Here is a 21,865-nt window from a genome sequence, read left to right on the forward strand (position 1 = left end):
GACTGTTGAATTCCCTCCATAGCTATTTCAGTTTATACTGCTGGAATGACACAACAGCAGGAGAGGAGCAGTAGCAGTATCAAAATCATTGGGAATGCGCTAGATCAGGACTCCTCAAAACACTTCCATGCTTCCTGCCCCTTAGTAAACAGCTGGCAAAGTACCATTCACTGGCCTTCTGAGTGAGGCACAGTAAAGACCAGCTATGTAGACCAAGTAAGTTTTGTGATGCCTCACAGTCTGCAGCAAACTACATTATACTGGCTGTCTTGATGTGACCCATAATTTAGATCCAATATTTCTACATCAGGACAAGCCTAACATACAAAATGTAATAGTTGGAATAGTGTGAGAATGGGGATCTGATGAAGATTTTTTTCCCATCTCCTCTTCTACTTGCAATTCTTTGACATTTCATAGAAGATTGGAGACTTTCTAAATTAGAGTAGGTGAAATTGTCTAGATAGAATGAGATGGAACAAGGTCCTATCAAGGACTCTCAGGGCAAATCTCCTTTCTTTTTGTGACTTGTCTGAATCCAAGACAGAATCTCTATGTCAGAAATGGGACTAATAACTAGATAGTGGAACGCAATAACTAGATATTGAAACAGACAGCAGATGTGACCAATTCTCTTTTTGTTTGGGGTCAAATAAGCACATCAAATCAGCATAATTTTGGCTTCCGTTGTTCTCTTTTTGGCCCCTTGTACTCTGTGTTATATTTCTCACCATGAAAAATGGTAAAATACTGCAGGCAATGTGGTTATTTTTAAGCAGGGCGTTTGTTGTTAGAGCATAAAAAAGAAGGTCCAAGAAGGAGACTTTTTTTGATGATGTTGCAACTATTTTACTGTGATGTAAAACTAGGCATGTCTTTTTCATTTTTTTTGATATTTAAGTTTTTCTGAATGCCAAATGTGAAAATGAAAACATCCCCAAAATGAAAAAAAATAAAACTCTGCAAAGATTTCAGAGGAAGCTCTTTATCACAAATCTCACAGGAATTCTTCACATAGTATCAAAATGGAAAAAAGTTAATTGCAAGGCTAGCTTTCAGAAATCCTTCACCGCCATATTTTATCCTGAGACATGGCATTTCAAATTTGGTCAAATAGTCTTTGTAGGATGGCCTTCCCAATCTTGTGTCTTTTCGATGTGTTTGACTACAACTCCAAGAATTCCTAACCAGTCTGATAATTTGGGGAGTTTTGGCGCAATGCATCTGATGGTTGGAGAAGCTATTGCAGCATCTTCAATGGCAGGAGCATTTTCAAGGGACAGGTTAAAAAAAAGTTGAGGGCAGCTGCACAAAGCTCCATCCATTTCTACATGTTTTGCATGTGCAACGGCCATTAAAAAGGATGGGGCTTTGATCACACACTTGCAACTGCTATCTTGACTTTTTTGACCCACCCCAATGGGTGCCCCTGTTTACTGGGATGCTAAATTTACATGTCATCTTTTTTAGTATGAAGGTCAGGTATAAGCTCATGAATCTCCTCTCAGATAACCATCATATGTCCATGAAGTCTAACTGATATTTTTCAGTCACTGACTGCACTGTACCCAACTATTGTCTTTGCTATATCCTTCCTGATTATGAAAGCAATGCCTTTCCTTCTCTATTTTTATGTCCTGAGTAGTAAACAGTATGTAAGCAGTATGATTTGACTGAAAGTGCCCAATTCCAGTCCATTTCAATTCACTGATCCTAAGATATGTACTAAATGTGTAGTTGATTCATTTCATCTTCCAGTGCGTTGAGCTTTCCCAATGCTCATGCTTTTTACATTCTATTTTCCTACTCTAATTCTATCTTTGCAGCTTCAGATTTTCTTTTCCTGAATGGCAACATCAGCAACTACTGTAGACATCCTAAAGGTTTTAATCTAGCCATGTCAAAAAAAAAAGTATTCTGAAAGATCCCCAGCTCTTCCTCAGTAGCGTGTTGATGTCATCTGACCTGAGGGGCCCATTATCCAGTACTATATCATTGATTACTGTCAGCCCTTCAAAGTAGATCAGACTAGGAATCTAATGTCACGTAGGACAGTACTACTTTTATTGTAAAGCTATAATAACAGAATCTTGCAAGTCTGAATGTGCTTCCCTCTCCCTCTCTTTATCTTTGTGAGATGTTTACTTAGGTTACATTCCTGTCCTGGACTCAGTCCTCTTTTATCTGACCATTGTTTTGGGTGACTCTTCCTTCTGTTCCTCAAGGCCATTCCCTCTTTCCTCTACCTCTACTTTATATTGCCTATCCATGTGGGTTTCTTGTTAAAATACAGGAGTGATTTACCATTGTTTTCTCCTGGACATTATGAAGTGATCCCTTTGCTGTTGTCAGTAAAGTGATCTTCCTGATATAGGAAGATACCTCTAGTATTTTCCTATATCACTGCTGCCCAATATAGGTGCCTGCTTGGTTTAGCTGGGCAACTGGGATGACTTTCACACCTTGGGTGACCCTGCTGGATTATATAGTCTTGGCATACACTCCTGGCCTCCTTCACTCATTCCTCCCAGGAACACCCCCTGCCACTATTAGGCAGCACAGCAGGACATGGGGGAGGGGGAAATATATACATTATATATTGTGTATATGAAATAATCAATGTATGTGCTGCCTCAGTCATCCAGATAACTCTAGGAGGCTTTCATATCATGGATAACAAAAAATAAAAACAATAGACATCCAAGTGAAAACAATAGATTGCACTGTGGAATGGCAACAAAACCAAATATATTCCCAACAATCAAGCACCATCAGGGAACAAATCATTACTCCACAGCCCAGGGCCTGCTTTAAGAGCCAGGTTTTCACAAGTTCATGAAAGTGCAACAGGGTTGGGGCCATATTGGCCCCAGAGAGAACTCTGTTCCGTTGGGCAGATGCATCAACATAGAAAGTCCATCTCTGTAATGATATGTGAGAAAGACCTTGAGAGATGGGGCAGAGATGCTGCCTAGGGAACCATCAGATAAGGGAGGGCATAGCCTACAGCTGCATAATGGGTGGAGAAAGAGGCTCAGAAGAGACCCTCCCTAGCTCCCCAGGCTGTAAAGGCGACGGTGGGAGAGTTGTACTTTCAGACTTGGACAATTCTGTTAACGTAGCCTTACAATAAAGTAGAATTAACTCATCTGGTCGTGTTTCCTGTCTGGTCTGCCTGAGAAGGCTGACAGTTTCACAAGATGACAGTCCCTTATAGCCTTACAAATATATTGATTTTATCTATCTGGGTTGTATAATTAGAGCATTAAAATTTATAGCATGCTGTACTACTGTTGATGCGAAATGGGCCATCTGCAATTCACAACCCCTCAACTCTCTTCACAGCATCAACCTGAAATTCTGTAGCAAGGTTTTCAGTCCAGAATTGGTGACAGCTATTTAAATGTGTACAATAATGTGTCACATTTTCTTATGAGATGATGATGCTAATGATGATGATGATTGATTTTAAATGATTATTTGTTTTGATTTCCCTGGCTATGCCCACTTTACCATCATGGCTCACCCACTGCAACTTCAACCTGTGGAAAAAATATTTGGTACTCGACCCATGAAAAGTTCCCTATGCTTGCTAGCGACAGTATTCTGTGAGAGCCAAACTTTTCCACTGGCTGAACTTAGCATAACTTACCCTTCCATTTTGGATTAAATGTATAATACGTTGTCCAGATGAAACTCTCACTATAGCAAGCAACATACATTTTTTAAAAACAAAATAACTAAAGCATTTTAGACAACTTCTTTGTTTCTACAAAATGTTTTAAAAAGACATTTTAAATGCTTTATGCATCACTGATTTCTTATTAGTTCTGATCTTCACATTTTTAAAATATGTAAATCAACCATTACAGTATTTGGTTTCCACCATCTTTTATCACCTGAGGCTGCAGGGAGATATCCGAATTGCTAATGTTCCAAACTAGTGCACTAAGAATGGAAAACTAAGCATTCAAATGACCTGTCTCCACCAATAATGGTAGCATGAATGTCCATGCTCATATTTAACAGTACTTTAATGTCGCTATCAACTGGCCAATCACAGATATGTTATTTGTCTCTTTAGACATTTGGGGGAGCACTTGAAATTGGGTTGAAAACGAGAAAGTACAGCCCTGCCCTTTGCTCTTTCTATTCTCCTTGACCAAGGTACCAAGGACCATGTTGCTTAGTGATGGAGTTCCTGGTCCCAATTGCCGTCTTAACCCAAGGACTACCTGTAATTCCAATTTTCCTTGCAAGGAGTGGGGACTCTCAAATGTTCTTTGTAGATGACTAGACTGGATGAGCCAATTTGGTTCTGGCAAGGTAGTGTCTGATATGTCCTAGTGCTGTGCTGTATAAGGTTTTAAAGATAACAACTAATACTTCAAATTGGTTTGGAAGTCTACTGGTAGCCCAAGCAGCAACTTATAATAGGTGTTATTTCACATTGGTGGGGTTGTGCTGTCAATAGTCTGGTCACTGCATTTTCTGTCAACTGCAGCTTCCACGTCATTTCCAATGGCAGCCAGTATGTTACAGTAATCCAGGATATGAATTAGCATTGCCATTGCAACCCTATCCAGGTAGAGTTGCTACTAGTGCACCAGCCAAAGTGCCCTGGCCAAAAATTTCACCTGCTGCTTCAGCAGGAACTGAGAATCCAGGAGGACCCCAGGATGGACTTCAGAGGGAATGTAACCCAATCCAGAGTAACTTCCCAGATTGTTGTTACTGGGGTATCCAACTATGTTCTAAGTTGTGACAATAGTTCTACTGGGAGGCTATCAGTTCAGTTCAATTTTATTACAGTCACTGACCAGTACAAGATACAATTCTATGAAGATATACACATTAGCCTTAAAATATGAACTGTCTGATTTAAAATAATTTTAAATTTGAATTTACAAGTTCCAATTAAATGTTAAAATGTGTTTAGGTCACAATGTAAATGAGGCCCTTAATCAAATTTAAAAACCATATTATTAATTTACATTATCATGACTAATATTCTATCAAATATAAATATCTATAAAATGTGGTATGTAAAATACTAAAAAGAGTAATAAAAAGAGTAAAATATCATATATCAAATATGATATATAGACCACTTAAAGTTATTACAAGGGGTACATTACTACATTTTTCCAATCATAATCTGACGTATCTTCATAGCAGCTGCGCAGAATCTGGCTACTTGCACCGTGACAGTTGGATGTTCATCTATAAGTAACATTTGCATATAATCTATATCTTTCCACCTAGGATATTTATTGATCAGAGGTAATATTAATTTACTCCTGAGCTCTTTATAAAAAGGACAATGGAGAAGCACGTGGTCTGTGGTTTCTATGGGAGGCTATCAAGATACAAGGCATTCCAAACTGAAAGATCATTGAGAGTTTAATGGAAGTTACTTCTTGGCAAGTAAGACTGACTATATCCCTGGAAGAAAGAGCCATTGTGCTAATAAGTATAGATGTGTACCAAGTGTCTTAAACTGAATAGTAACAATGAATTCCTATATTCATTTACTCAGAATTAACCCCACATAATTCAACAGGATACATTCCCAAGTAAGTTTACCTAAGACTGTAAACTGACAATTTCTATCTTGGATCTTCTTTTGAAGGAAGATATATATCACTTACAAATTTCACTATTTTAACTGCTCCATAGCATTAAAAATGGTTTATGTCAGGTTATGATCATACACATTATTTTTATCTATGAAATATCATTAGTAACTGTGGAGCAGCTAATCCAAAATTGGATTTGTAGAATTTTTCCTGTATTATCATGTTATAAAGATTAATTGCCTTTCATTACTTATTGACTCTACCATCTGCACAGATGCTATCTTCCCACAGTACATAATTCTGGTCTCAGACTAACTCTCAGCTCAGACCCCTCCATCAAAAGAATATATCATGTATCACCTACTGGTGGATAAAATTCTATAGAGTTATTTCAGGACAGTGAAGAATTGGATTAGCCAACTAGATATTTGAGATCCATAATCAGGATCCACCATGTTTGTTCTGTGTACCTGAAAAAGCTTTGTTAAGAAGGAGGAGGATTTGAGATGTGCTGTAACAGATGTAGGTGAAATACGTTGGAGGAAACCATTTTACCTGCAAGGCAAACAAGTGAGCCTCCCTGACATACTTATAAATACTGTCACTGCTCATTCTATTCAGCTCATATCTGGGATATGAAGGGATCCACAAGATCATAGTTTTACTTGAGATAGGAGAAGCCAATCTGAGCAAGCTCCCTGGTACATTATCCAGCACAATCCGTTTTTTTTTTCCACCTTCCATTTTGTCAAACATGTGACCCTCGCACACGCACACACACACACACACACAGAGTTATGCAGAGAAAATCCTTTAGGAGATTATTGAAGGTACAGCTGCTCAAATATAGGGCAATCACTCTAACAGTTATTAATTCACCATCCAGCCTATACAATATAACTTCTTAGATTTATGTTCAATTTTTATTTGAACATAAAGAAGTTTAGGCAGGAAATAAAAGTACACTAACATATAACAAAAAGCCAGTTTGGTGTAGTGGGTAAGGCATCAAGCTAGAAATGGTGTGACCATGAGTTCTAGTTCTGCCTTAGGCACAATGCCAGCTGGGTGGCCTTGGACCAGTCACTCTCTCTCAGCCTAGGAAGCCGTCAATGACAACCACTTCTGAAATCTTGCCAAGAAAACTGCAGGGACTTGTCCAGGCAGTCGCTAGGAATCAAAACTGACTCGAAGGCACACACACACAAACCCAAAAAGCATATAAGAAATGCTCTATATAGAGTGTGTAATGTTATAAACCAAATACTTTGAAAGCCCTCAAATGGAGTCCCTGTTTGATGATTTCCACAGAGAGTATAGATAGAGGAAATATTGTATTACTACCAATCTGTGAGTTTGGGCTAAAACAGGCAACTAACAGTCCTCCAAAATACTAGAGCATTAAGGTAAAGCGATCAAATCTGGGTTACAAAAATCCAGACACCACTAGATGTCAACACAGAGATACAGAAAACTCTGACTCAGCCACAAAGCAGCAAAGAGCTAGAATTTTTTGCCTCCTTTGGCTGTAATCTAGTGTTGGTCCAGACTTTATGCAGCCCAGATCTGGTAGCCTTAATTAAGGAAGCTTATGAGCTTTTTTATTGTTCAGCATTTGTATTAATTTAACTACAGAGCACTTGAAACAGCTGGGTTTTTCTTGCCATCTGTTGGATAAGATTAAACTTATCTTTATACCAGATGGAATTTAGAATTATTTGTAAAAAAGAACATACAATTTAATGATAACAAAACCAATCCTGTTACTATAGCAGACAACCACTCACAATAAACATTACTTGACATGCAGTCCTATATATTGTGCATTCCTTATGTAATATGTGTAGACTGGGAATTTAGAAGTTGACTGCTTAAATATGGCAATGTATAGCTGAAACTTCATTTTCCAACAGCTCACATCTTAGGAGTTCAATTAATCTTTGTAGGCTGGCAAGTTGTGGAATTTCCCTAGGAAGTGTTCTCGGACGTAAAAAAGACACCACAAATTTTAGGATTCCCTTCAAACCTGAACATAAAAGATAGGTGCTAAACCACTAATCCTCTTCAGTCCTGTATACATCGTATGCAGACTCTGTGTTATCCTTTGCAGGACTGATCAGAGTTTGATTAGCTCTTTACTGTCAGGTGTGGTCACAGTTTGAACCAAGGAACACTTAATTGGTGCACTGGTATTGTAGCAAATTGTTCAAGAGCATAGGACTAAATGCTATCTAGTCAACCAGTGTTTCCTCCTAAACCTGTCTAGCTATGAATTTTCAAGACAGCCTTCTGCGCAATTTGTATATTATTGTAAGGGGCTGTGAGAATACCTTGAGGAACAGGAGGAAGATCAGCAACCAAGACAAAGGTCAGATAAGAGAAATCTGAGTCCAAAGCAGGAGTAGAATTTGAGAAAATCTCTCAGACTTGACCCTCCCTCGTTCTCTTGTGGATGAAGGCAGGGGAGGGGGAAAGTACTTTCAGACTTGCAAGATTCAGTTACTGTAACTATATAATAAAATTAGTTTTAGTATTCATAACTTTGGTTTCCAAGTCTGATCTACCTCAATGGGCTGACAATTATCTTGCATGCTGCTACTGAGTTCTGTGTCCTCAACTACACACTGCCCAAGCACCTCTTCCAATCTGTGCTTCAAAGACACGATCCTCATTTTGTGTGTTAAGTTCTATACATGCTACATTTGATCTTAGCCCAAAGGCCAAGAAGCAATGCAAATGTTTCATAGGATTGGTTTGGGTACTGCCTTTTTAAGAGGCAAGCCAGAAGGTCTGGCATGTGCAACCCATGTAAATGAACTGGAAGGAACCTAATAACCACAGAACATTTTAAAATAAAGCTGAGATCTTATATGTGTTTATCTAATATAGGACTATGCTGTGGGTGTTTTTTTTATTGTCCTGAAGGCCTAAAATTATGCTCCTTACCAAAGCTGCTCTTCTGCACAATGCGGTACTTTGTCTTTCATGTTTGCTGATGGCTTGACCTTATCTTGAATTAGATGCATCTTCCAAATGTATAAATATATAAATTGTAGAATAATCCAAACCAAGTAGTTATATTTCCTGGCTTTTAGGGGACGAAGAGAAAATGTTTTACAAATGAAAAATTGAGCAACAAATGCAAAAATGTAAGTCTCTTATGTCTAATCATAAAGGGTCATGATTAAAGGAAACTCAGATCTAAGGTGACTTAACAGACAAAGAGCACTGAGAAAACCATATGGCAATTTTAATAATTCCAGTAGCAATACACAAGCTTAAGCAAGATGGAAGGGAACTAATTGGGAGCCTGCCATTAGAGACATACAGTTTTGGAGTATGCACAGCAGTGGCTGAATAACATCACAAAAGCTGTCATACAGAGAGGACAGTTAGGAAAAAACTGAGCAATCATAACAGCCCAGCAATGATAAAAATCTTAGCCATCAGCAAAGATGTGCAAAAGAAAAAGAAGCACTTAGGCAACATTCTCTGTTGGAGGTAGCAAATGAAAGAGACAGAAAAATAATAGTGTGTGTGTGTGTGTGTCTTTGAGTCAGTCTTGACTCCTGGTGACTGCCTGGACTAGTCCCTGCAATTTTCTTGATAAGATTTCAGAAGTGGTTTGCCCTTGCCTCCTTCCTAGGGCTGAGAGGGAGTGACTGGCCCAAAGGAACCCAGCTGGCTTCATGCCTAAGGCAGAACTAGAACTCACGGTCTCCCAGTTTCTAGTCTGATGCCTTAACCACTGCACCAAACTGGCTCTTGTGATGTGATATGATGATGTGATACTATTTTAGCTTTGTCCAAGTTCTAGCCACCTCAGGCCCTGACTATGGATCCCCAAAAGGGAGGAAGGGGAACACACTCTTGGACTAGACTTCTCATACTGCCTTTTGATTCCTACCTTGTTAGTGAGTTTGGACCTTGAGAAAGTTCCCATTTCACATTATGAAGAGACCCAATGAGAACAGGAGTACAAGCTTCCCAGCAGCAATATGAGTCACACCCCCACACAGTGGAAAGTGCATGGGTGGGGGTGTAAAGGAAATTGTATGTTTTCTACCTAATAATTAATGGAGCCTCATGGCCTTGCCACTCTGTTACATTCTGCTAAATTCAAACAGTTGTAGCACAACCACATGCATCTGTACAAGCATCACAAATAATAGTTTTTGAATGCTACAATACCCAGACATAGAGATGGTGTGAAACTAATCAAAACATTTGGGGTTATGTGTTAAGCATGTCTGAGAAAGTCTCACTTGCTTATATAGGAAGAAAGCAAAACAGTTTAAGATTTCAACTGAGAAGAAGAAGAAGGAGGAGGAGGAGGAGGAGGAGAAGGAAGGAAGGAAGGAGTTCTTGAGTTTTACATCAAGAACAAAGACTTTGCTCTGATGCAGGGTTTCTCAACCAGGGTTCCATGGGAGTTCTCAACCAGGGTTCTGTGAGAGGTCACATTTATTTAAAAACTTATTTCAAATTCAGGCAACTTCACATTGAAGAGGTAAGTTTCATTCTTTATTTTTAGTTTAAGGACACTGCTGATGCATATATACAGGCCCACACATGAAACAAATATAATAATTTTGTAACTTCTGGCCTATATTTGAGCCTGGATATGCAAGGTTTCCCCAAGACCTGAAAAATATTTCAAGAGTTCCTCTAAGGTCAAAAGGCTGAGAAAAGCTGCTCTGAGGTACAGTATGCTGACCATTGGCATTTTAAAAGGGAGCAAGCTCTTCTGATTGCTTTGATAGTCCTTATTTAAAGAGGTAAAGATCCCATTGAGTTGAACTCCTGGTGACGAGATACACTTCATGTTGTTTTCTGAGCAATAATACAGAAGTGGTTTGCAGTTGCCTGTTTCTTGGTGGGGTGGGGTGGGGTGGGGTGGGGTGGGGGCTTGTTTCTCAGGCTTAGTCTAATCTACAAGCCCTTTAAATTCCTGGTGGTTTCCCATCTAAGTGCTACATAGGTCCAATCCTGCTAAGCTTCCAAAACCAGCCAACATCAGCTAAGTGCTGCCCTTATCTGCTGACTCAACCTTTACTTAAGATGTCCTTTACTTCCATAGAGAACTGGGGAATATACTGACACCACTTTCTCCAACCTGGTACCCTCTAGGGCAGTGGACCAACAATGCTGGCTGGGGAATTCTGGGAGGTGAAGTCCACACATTTTCAAGTGGCCACGGTTGAGAAACACTGATCTAGGGTATGTTGGAACTACCACAGTCAGAACTGTCAACCACAGAGCCAAAGGTGGGCAATTCTAGGAACGGTAGTCCCAACACATCTAGAGGGAACCAAATTGAGGGATGATCACATAAAGTTGGCATGATCCTGCATTTGAAGTAAGTACGTGTTGCTTGAGAAAAAGGTTAAGAGCAATTAACCCTCTAGTCAGTTTTGTTTCATTAACACCCAATCTGAAAATAGCTTTCTGTGAAAAGGGTGTTTCTCAAGATTGCAGCATGTACCACCTTGCCCACGTGCATGTGACACCAAGTGCCACAAAGTTATTTATAGGCCAACCTGCATGGGACTGGGCTGCAGACTCCCTTGAAAGGATTGTCCCTTCCTTATTCCTTTTGCTATATTCCTTTCCTAGAATAAGGGGCTATGTTTGCCACTTGATTCTGACTCAAGTGCTGTATGCTTAAGCCATCCCATCAGACATTGAGAGCAATTCAGGCTCACTGGCGTGTGAAAGCATTTGAATTTCCAGCTGAAGAGCCATGCTTTCCAAAAGTGCTGGAAGAGGCTATTAGTCTTCAACAGGTTTATTTCTTTAACGCTCACTCATTTAAGAGTGATTGATAATCATTGCCTCTCTAAGTGCCTTAAATGCATTACTGGGAAATTCTGTGGTTACATGCTTGCTTTTCCACCTACTTATTTTTTTTGTACATCAAGTCAATGGTGCCACTAGTTCTTCCTCAAAACCAAATGTTAATTTGACACAATATTGGTTAAAAGTGACTTTGAATTTGCATGCAATTGCCTCTATTACTCCACCTAGAGGAAGCTGGATTCCACCTTTTTTTTTTCCAAGAGGAGCAACCTTGAATGTTTGTTTTGCTTGGCTGAGCTACTCACAGAATATTGGAGATTGCCCTTTCTTCCTGCTCCTTATTAATATTAATTGAATGCTTAATTAGATCACTATCAATGTTTTTATAATAGGCACAGAAAAGAATACATTGATATACATTTGGGGTTTCTTCTGTTGCCATACTTGGCTGATTGTTTAATTTGAATTGTTTTCAAATTACTACAGTGTTATAGTGTGAATTGTCCTAGGATTTCTTTTGAAAGGGCTGAATCTAAGCATTGTGAATATAATTCCCCTACCAGCCAGCAGAACTCAGAGAGAATAGACATTTCCTCATGCAGACTACAAATGTTCCCCAACCATGTTTCTTTCTCTGAGACACAGCTCTTGACAGACAGAATCCAGCCCCTTTCTTTGATAAAACTAGGGGCAGAACTCCAGAAGCTGTGAACCAAGGCCAGAAAAAAACAGGGAGCTAACATCATTCTCAGATTAAAGCTAGGGAATTTCCAAGAAGCTGAAAGAGCAACTAAAGCACAGGGAGTATCTATTTCAAAAGTGCTCCAACTCTGTAGAATTAGGTAAAATGTTTAGCCATGAAATAATGCTGGTTTTTTATTTATGCTTCTGAGATGCTACAGCTCAACATTCTAATTTATCTGTAAGAATTATGAATTTAGCATATAACCTTAGCCTTTTATCCCTCTGTCAGGTGGTATAGGAAACATCACTTTTTCTTTAGAAATTTCTTCTACTCTGGAATGTTAATTTGCATTATCTACCCAGCCAGGGGATCTCACTATTAAAATTGCCTTGCTTTTTGTATTTCTACTTTTCAGCTGTCAGAAAGGCAGCACAGATTGTGATAGCCCCATCTCTCTTCCAAGCCAGGGTTAGGAGAAGGTTCCAAGGGAGTCCCATCTGAAAGACAGGCGGCCACAATGAGAACTATCAAGCTGCTACCCCAAAACAGGAGGCAGGGCCAGCGGGTTCCTGAGAGAGAAGGACTTCCCACCCTACAGACTCAGCTGGTCCACTGTACTATGTATTTCAAATAAACAAATACACGTAACAATCCTCAAGGCTTTATGTGGGTGGATAAAACATTAATAATTTGTAGCAAGGTATCAGATCTCAACTATAAATGTTATTTTGAATAGATTGCTTTCACCCATTGTTCCCTTCCTGCTACAGATTCAACATTTCAGATGTACTGAAATATTGTCATCATGGACAGGGCAAAAAATTGGTCTGTCCAAATTGGCTTAATTTATTATTAGGCCTCTGGGCCATCTGCACTAGAGCAAGGATTTCTGACTCCCATTATTAAACAATAACAAGGAAAGACTCCCCTCTCTCCACATACGCACCTTAAATTAACTACTAAAATGAAGAACGCTTAGGATAATCAAGAGTCAATTTTTGTTTGGCTGCCACTGAACAGAACTTGATAACATATCACAGCTAAACCTATTTCCTATGCTTGGATTGAGCAGAAGACTCACAGACATAGCTTGGCTAGGTAAGAATTTTCATTATAACCAAGAATGAAGCCCAACAAAATGGTTGATAGCTCACTGCTGGCATAAAAGCACAACTCTCATATCCCTGGTGATTCAATCCTATGGTCTTTTCTTCCTCCCCTTTCAACAAATTAATGAACTTTTTCCATGGCACTTGGTGGCCTTGAAGCTAAGCGGTTGTTGTGGGTTTATATAACTGCCAATCCTATACTAAGAACTGTTGACTCTCAGTTTGCTTCTCACATTTTCCTCTTTATATACTATTCTGTTACTTTGTTGCACATTGACCAGGGTCTTATGATGGGATGATTTACAAATATTTTAAATAGATAAATAAATATTCAAGTCTTCCCCACCTTTGCTGAGAGCCCTATCTTGAATTCATTCTCCTGTCTACCAAAATGGGAAGGGTGGTAGGGTAGAGGTTCACAAGAAGGGCATTCCTATACTGCAGGGAAAAATGAATGTATCTTTGTGTTGCTGGAAACTACAATCAAAAGGTTACAGGGCTGATTTGTGCTGTCACAGGGAATGGTCCAATAAACTTGGCATTCAGCTTCTTGGCTGGTTGTTTGTTGGGGAGAAACATGGTGGAAAGCCAGATGTGATATCCAACCATAATGGGAGGTTGGTTTCTTAATGACGATAGTCAACAGAACATTTGTAGGAGGCCAGATGATTTTTAAGAGAGTACTCAGTGGACTGAAGTTCTTGGAGAAAAAAGGTGGCCCCTGGGAAGTGGGAGGATTGAGAGCCATTCAGCAGCAAGTATGGCTAGTAGCCATGGTTGACCTGAAATGGTACTACTGTAATTGAGCAGAAGCATGAACTGAATTATTTTAAGTGAACTCTACCATGGGCAAACAAGCCAATTGTCCAGCTAATTAAGTTCTACAGCAACTTCACATAATTGTTTTACATAGCAACAAAGGTATTGCTGCTATATAAGGTTGCATTTACTCTCTCCCTCTCTCCATCCAACAGTGAATGATGGGCAGAGCTTCACATTAAAGAGCTGAACAAGGGCTCTCCAAAAATGTTCCATGCATTGTGAGCCCCTATCAGAAAGCAGATGACTAGGTGATCCATGAAAATTTGGTGAATGAATAGATGAGCTGCCTCAGGAGTAGAGGAGAAGCTGTGACTGGGAATGAATTGGGTCATCTTAGATGGAAACTCAACTATTGTCAAAATGCATCCAGATTCAGTGGAGAGGGGAGGAGCGTAATAGATCAGAAAGTGCCAGTGAGGCTTAGCACAAAAAATATGGCATGAAGAAACATAATTCTTGGTATCTGCTCTAATGTGAGGCCACCAGAAATCACAGAGAGGAGATGATTTGTTTAAATCTCCAAAATGTTCAGTTGTCATAACAGAGATGCAGCATTTTCTTTCTCAAGGAAGATAGGATGTACAGTCAGGTATTGTAGTGAAGATCTTGTGCCTGTTGGAGATGGTGCTTTTGAGAAGTCTATAGGTTTTCAGTGTTCTTTGCAGTCCATTTCAACTTGCCTTCCAGGCAATGACTCAAATTATAAAAGGCTTCCTTGAAGGCTTAGAGCCCCTTGTTAAAAATCATAGTTTTTTCTCAGTTGATAACAACTGCCAAGAAAGGAATGCATGGGAAAAAGGCTACCTCAAAATTCTGGAACAGATTGCAGCAAGCTCTCTCCCAAGGTGAAATCAGAGGTATCAACTGTATAACAAAGGGGTAGGCAGGATCTAGATGATGAAGAATGGGTTGGGAAATCTGAGTTGAAGAGCTGCTGGGCTTTAGAATTCCACTTAAAGGAACTCCCCCTTCCATAAGACAGGTCAATAGTGTGCTCAGGGCTGCAAAGATCTTTGAAAGACCAAGGACTCTTCCTCAATCTGAGCAGAATTACAATATATTTAAATTTCCCATGGAGACAGTCAAAGGCAATTAAATATGTACCTCTTTCATGCAAATAAAATGGCAAACCTCTCTGAAGTCTAGTTTGTAACGACTCACACTTTCTGCAACCGTTTTAATAATTTTTAAGAAGGAAAAAGGGTGATGTTTTCTAATAGTTGGGGAGTTCAGAAGTTGATAATCATGGACTATCTGTAGTAAGCTATCCTTTGTGCCAAAAATAAATTTACACCAGTAGGGGACAAGGAGGAATGATAAAGCCCTTCCATAAATACTCATCAAATTTTTTTTAGACAGGCTAACTTTGCTTTTAATGTTGGGTGATGGCACTTTGCATGAATATGGGCTACTGGTACAGGAGTGTGTAGTCACAGAACACATGGCCTGCGCTTTCCTCTTTCAAAGTACATCAGCACAGTTCTAATATTTGTCAGGCAAGGTAGGAGTGTGTACTTGCTTAGGCAGTAAGTGGTGGTGGTTTGAGACCTCTAGGCTGTGAGATTTGTATCTTGAGGAGCCATAGATTATGTCATCATGATTCCAGTGATTATGTGGACCATGATAGCCAGTCCATTCCCAGGACTACTGAAAAATGTAACCGAGAGAGTAAAGAAAGTTGTAGGAATTTCTTCAAGTTATAGAGTTCCCATATGATGGGCCCTGAATGTAAGAGCCAGCCATCAATAATATCAACTCTAAGAGGAGGTTGGGCAGGCAGAGTAGAGAGAGCACATTATTACTCTTCAGTAAGGTTGCCTGTGGCACCAGAATCTACTAAGGCCTACAGTTTTATTCCATGCCAGTTTGGGTTCTCAGAGTCATAAGAATGAATAAATGTTGATTTGTAGCTCCACATGTTTGGGCTCCACTTAATTTTTGCAATTCCAAACTGGAAACCCTCTGGGGATGAAATAGACTCATTTCCTAGGATGCCTGTTCTGGAGCACTTAGGTTATCTGCTAGTAAAATACTGCCCTTCCTCACAATTATAATGCAATTATAATACCTTGATATTATAAGAGAGAGTAAGAGAGGGTAAGAGAGTAGGATTTAACAGGGCATATCAATGCAAAGTGTTCAGGTTCTCCACAATATAAACATAGGCCTTGTGTGTGACAGTGTAGCTTTTCTTGGGTATACAGAAGAGTTGTGCTGGCTCCCAGGGACATGGGTTTGGCATCCAAAATCTCAGGTGTATGGGAAAAGGGGAAGGATATGAAAGGAAGTAGTTCTGTCCTCACTTCTTACCTATACCCTCCAGGAATTCTTTGAGTTTTCTATCAATGACCAAGCAATTTAATGCAGTGACAGTGTCTGGGATACCTTGACTTAACCCTTGAACTGGTCAATTAAGCCTCCTTCATTCCAACTCACATCTTGTGCTAGCAGCTGAAGAAGTGTATTCTTACCAAAAGCTCACCTTGTCAAGGTAGTGAATTTCATGGTTGGTAATTCTCTTGCTTAATTGGGACCTCAAAGTTGGCTCTCAGGCATTGTCGTAACAGTCAGGAACCACGCTGAGACAAGGAATAGGTCTCTAGTGTTTATTACTGCTACATAAGACAGACAATCCTAACAAACTGAAGAAGCGTGGGAAAAACCCAGACAGATAAACCCCAAAAGTCAAGGCAGGTCTGTTCTGTGTCTCTTTGAATGGCTGCTTAACTCCTCAGTACTACGCATGTGTTTTCCCCCCTGGATAGGGGCCCCCTCCTGCTCACCATCAGTGCTCATGACAGGCATGCCCCAAAATTAATGTACAAATCTGAGTTGGCTTGAATCAGAAGGATGGCTGTGCACTTTATGACTCCGTTAGTCATTAGGCTAATTACAAATGCTACACAGTGCAGTGAGTGGGAAAGTCATCTCAGAGATGTATAGTTTAGAAGGCAGTAGATTTGCAAGGCACTGGCTATGTAGTCGAATGGCTTTCCTAATGAAGAGGAGTGGGTAATCAAACTTGCTACTGAGTATGACCTGGCAGCATTTCACAGGTTTCCTAACTTTATGTCCTATATTTGTTTCCTAGGCTTGGATTCAGCAGATGTCTGACAAACACAGTTCAGCCATATAAGAATCTTCATTGCAGCCAAGAATGAAGCCAAGCAAGGTTGATTGTTCACTGTATGTATAAAGGTGCCAATTCCTCTTATATTCATGATGGTTTAAATCTGTAAATCTGTTCCACCCTTCCCACAAATTAATGGATCCTTTGTACAGTGCTTGATGGCCTTGAAAATTGTTAAGTATTTAAGTAATTGTGAATTCTATTTTAAGGACAGTTAGTTCTCAACTTGCTTTTCCCAATTTTTGTTTATTTATATAATGACTGAGTTCAGAATTCTTCAATTCTTACTGTAAGCCTCTTGTACCTTGCCTGGTTAGTGTACATCTCAGGATATTGTTGTTTATTCGTTTAGTTGCTTCCGACTCTTCGTGACTTCATGGACCAGCCCACGCCAGAGCTTCCTGTCGGTCGTCAACACCCCCAGCTCCCCCAGGGATGAGTCCGTCACCTCTAGAATATCATCCATCCATCTTGCCCTTGGTCGGCCCCTCTTCCTTTTGCCTTCCTCTCCCCCTAGCATCACCATCTTCTTCAGGGTGTCCTGTCTTCTCATTATGTGGCCAAAGTATTTCAGTTTTGCCTTTAATATCATTCCCTCAAGTGAGCAGTCTGGCTTTATTTCCTGGAGTATGGACTGGTTTGATCTTCTTGCAGTCCAAGGCACTCTCAGAATTTTCCTCCAACACCACAGTTCAAAAGCATCGATCTTCCTTCTCTCAGCCTTCCTTATGGTCCAGCTCTCGCAGCCATATGTTACTACGGGGAACACCATTGCTTTAACTATGTGGACCTTTGTTGTCAGTGTGATGTCTCTGCTCTTAACTATTTTATCGAGATTTGTCATTGCTCTTCTCCCAAGGATTAAGCATCTTCTGATTTCCTGACTGCAGTCAGCATCTGCAGTAATCTTTGCACCTAGGAATACAAAGTCTTTCACTGCTTCTACATTTTCTCCCTCTATTTGCCAGTTATCAATCAAGCTGGTTGCCATAATCTTGGTTTTTTTGAGGTTTAGCTGCAGGCCAGCTTTTGCACTTTCTTCTTTCACCTTCATCATAAGGCTCCTCAGTTCCTCTTCACTTTCAGCCATCAAAGTGGTATCATCTGCATATCTGAGATTGTTAATGTTTCTTCCAGAGATTTTAACTCCAGCCTTGGATTCCTCAAGCCCAGCTTGTCGCATGATGTGTTCTGCGTACAAGTTGAATAGGTAGGGTGAGAGTATACAGCCCTGCCGTACTCCTTTCCCAATCTTAAACCAGTCCGTTGTTACATGGTCTGTTCTTACTGTTGCTACTTGGTCGTTATACAGATTCTTCAGGAGGCAGACAAGATGACTTGGTATCCCCATACCACTAAGAACTTGCCACAGTTTGTTCTGGTCCACACAGTCAAAGGCTTTAGAATAGTCAATAAAACAGAAATAGATGTTTTTCTGAAACTCCCTGGCTTTTTCCATTATCCAGCGGATATTGGCAATTTGGTCTCTAGTTCCTCTGCCTTTTCTAAACCCAGCTTGTACATCTGGCAATTCTCGCTCCATGAACTGCTGAAGTCTACCTTGAAGGATCTTGAGCATTACCTTACTGGCATGTGAAATGAGTGCCACTGTTCGATAGTTTGAACATTCTTTAGTGTTTCCCTTTTTTGATATGGGGATATAAGTTGATTTTTTCCAATCTGATGGCCATTCTTGTGTTTTCCAAATTTGCTGGCATATAGCATGCATTACCTTGACAGCATCATCTTGTAAGATTTTGAACAGTTCAGCTGGGATGCCATCATCTCCTGCTGCCTTCTTATTAGCAATGCTTCTTAAGGCCCACTAAACCTCACTCTTCAGGATGTCTGGCTCTAGCTCACTGACCACACCGTCAAAGCTATCCCCGATATTGTTATCCTTCCTATACAGGTCTTCTGTATATTCTTGCCACCTTTTCTTGATCTCTTCTTCTTCTGTTAGGTCCTTGCCATCTTTGTTTTTGATCATACCCATTTTGGCCTGGAATTTACCTCCAATGTTTCTAATTTTCTGGAAGAGGTCTCTTGTCCTTCCTATTCTATTGTCTTCTTCCACTTCCGCGCATTGCTTGTTTAAAAATAATTCCTTATCTCTTCTGGCTAACCTCTGGAATTTTGCATTTAATTGGGCATATCTCCCCCTATCACTGTTGCCTTTTGCTTTCCTTCTTTCTTGGGCTACTTCTAGTGTCTCAGCAGACAGCCATTTTGCCTTTTTGGTTTTCTCTTTCTTTGGGATGTATTTTGTTGCCGCCTCCTGAACAATGCTGCCAACTTCTATCCAGAGTTCTTCCGGGACCCTATCTACTAAGTCCAGTCCCTTAAATCTATTCTTCACCTCCACTGCATATTCCTTAGGAATATTAGTGAGCTCATATCTAGCTGATCTGTGGGTCTTCCCTAATCTCTTTAGTCTGATCCTAAATTGTGCAAGAAGAAGTTCGTGATCGGAACTACAGTCAGCTCCAGGTCTTGTTTTTACCGACTGTACAGATGTCCGCCACCTTTGGCTGCAAAGGATGTAGTCAATCTGATTTCGGTGTTGTCCATCTGGTGAAGTCCATGTATAAAGCCGTCTCTCAGATTGTTGGAAGAGAGTGTTTGTTATGCAGAGTGAATTGTCTTGGCAAAATTCTATCAGCCTATGTCCTGCTTCGTTTTGTTCTCCCAGGCCATGCTTACCTGTAATTCCAGGTGTCATTTGACTGCCCACCTCAGGATATTGGTAAATATAATATATTTTTATATTTAGTAAATATAAAGTAGATCCCATGGCCCACCCTTGGATTATGACATTTTGGTTAGGATGACTAATCAACTATCATTTATATCCAATGATTGTAAATATTTGCAGGCAATGGTGCACTGCTAAATGTTTAAAAACCAGCTCTGCAGGCTCTATTGCCACTGCCATGCTGCACCACTAGCCACATAACAGCTGGTTGGCATGCTAAACGTCAGGGCTTAGCTCTGTTCTCAACCAGTTTGCAAAATTCCAGAAACGTTAACAATCAGCTCTTGTGAGCCGGTGTGAGCTGCTCCAGCACACTACTGTTTGCAGGCCAAGCTAGGATACCGGTTTGAACAGTAGCAGCTTCCTTACCTTGACAATGAGTTGGGGTATGCAATATGTTTTGAATTTCAACTGCTTCAAATTCTAAAAGACCTATTTCAAACTTGAAACAATTGTTTCACAATTGAAAGTGTTTTAACCGTTTTTGAATTTGAAATATTCTGGACACTAATAATCTTCAGCTTCCTTGAATGAATTTTCTCCTGGAACCTAGTTCTTCTAACCTTATTATTCTTTCTCTGCTCTCCAGTACAAAGCCCATTCAGTCCTCCCTATTTACTCTTGCTTCTTTACTAACAGACCATTGGACTAAGTCTTTTAACCATAGACCTTGCTTCGCCCCTTGATTCTGTGTTTCTGCTTATAGACATAGTTTATCTACCATGATTGATTGATTCAACATTGATTTTATTTATTTGATTGCCGATTATCCTCACTTAATTGTACTAGATTTCTCCTACATGGGCTACAGGATCTGAATTTGATCCTGCAAATGTTATGTAGGCAAAAGTGAGAACGAGCAGGTGAAGATAGTCCTAAAGATACTTAGAATATCTAAAACATATATCCTTGAGATGTACTGTGTTGTTTAAGATAATACCTACTACATCATCAGCTGACAATGCTCATACATACAACAGGGAAAGATAGAGTAGTTATGCTGTTGTAATTAATTTGTATTACTTAAAATTAAGGAGAAAAAGTTTGACAGGATAACACAACCTCTTCCAGATTTGCTGTCTACTTTTTGTCCTTTAAGGGAATGGTAAAACCACTTCTGAAAAACCTTGGCAAGAAAACTGCAGGGACTTCTCCAGGCAGTCTCCAAGAATTGGACACAATTGAATGGATAAAAAAAAGGCTTTTTACATAAGAAAAGGCATTTGTTAACAAATATGCCTTTCCATACATAAACATATTTCCTACCTTGTGTTTCAGGTGGTCTTCGTGGACACGTGAGCTGGTGATTTGCAGCTAAACTGGTGTGGCAGAAAGGCTGCAAATCTTTCACTTGGTCTGAATGCCTTAGAATGGCCAGAGATGCTGAAGTATCAGCTAAAATCTTAGAGAAGAGAAGAGAAGAGAAGAGAAGAGAAGAGAAGAGAAGAGAAGAGAAAAAGGAGTTGTTTTTCAATAAGCTTTATAACCATTAAGACATGCACACATTATTCTATGGCTAGTGTATTACATTTAACCAGTGTTTCTCAACCTTGGCAACTTTAAGATGTGGACTTCAATTCCCAGAATTCCCCAGCCAGCATGGCTGGCTGGGGAATTCTGGAAGTTGAAGTCCACATATCTGCATTTAATGTTCTGGATGGTCTCTGGCAAGGTTCAGTGCTAGATTGGAGAAGGTCTTCCCCAAGCTGGTGCCTCCGGACGTATTTGACTACAACTCTCAACCGGCATGGTAGTCTACCACCTTTGGAGGGATTCAGCTGGGGAAGTTTAGTTGATAATGCCTTAGGATTCTATCTAGTCAATCCAGTTCTGTTGAGCTATATGAGACTTTTTCTCCCAGAGCCTCTATTTGAGTGGGCTGAGCCCTGTGAATTTCTTCGGCAGCTGTATTTTGCACCTGCATCACAAGCACTTGTTTTTTTCCTTCCTGCTACCTGTGTGTTTCCTTCCCTGGCACAGAGGAAC

The 21,865-nt window shown here is 40.0% G+C and overlaps 1 protein-coding gene across 1 annotated transcript in view; it reads right to left on the bottom strand.

Annotated features, from left to right (window-relative positions):
• MYO3B (myosin IIIB) overlaps window positions 1-21,865 on the bottom strand; it is a 241,767-nt gene that overhangs the window by 25,204 nt on the left and 194,698 nt on the right. The window contains exon 31 of the mRNA XM_063305914.1: window positions 21,146-21,281. Coding sequence (XP_063161984.1) covers window positions 21,146-21,281 — 136 coding nt within the window. The remainder of the gene's footprint in view (window positions 1-21,145; window positions 21,282-21,865) is intronic.

This window comes from Candoia aspera, chromosome 1, assembly GCF_035149785.1.
Source record: "Candoia aspera isolate rCanAsp1 chromosome 1, rCanAsp1.hap2, whole genome shotgun sequence".
NCBI lineage: Eukaryota > Metazoa > Chordata > Lepidosauria > Squamata > Boidae > Candoia > Candoia aspera.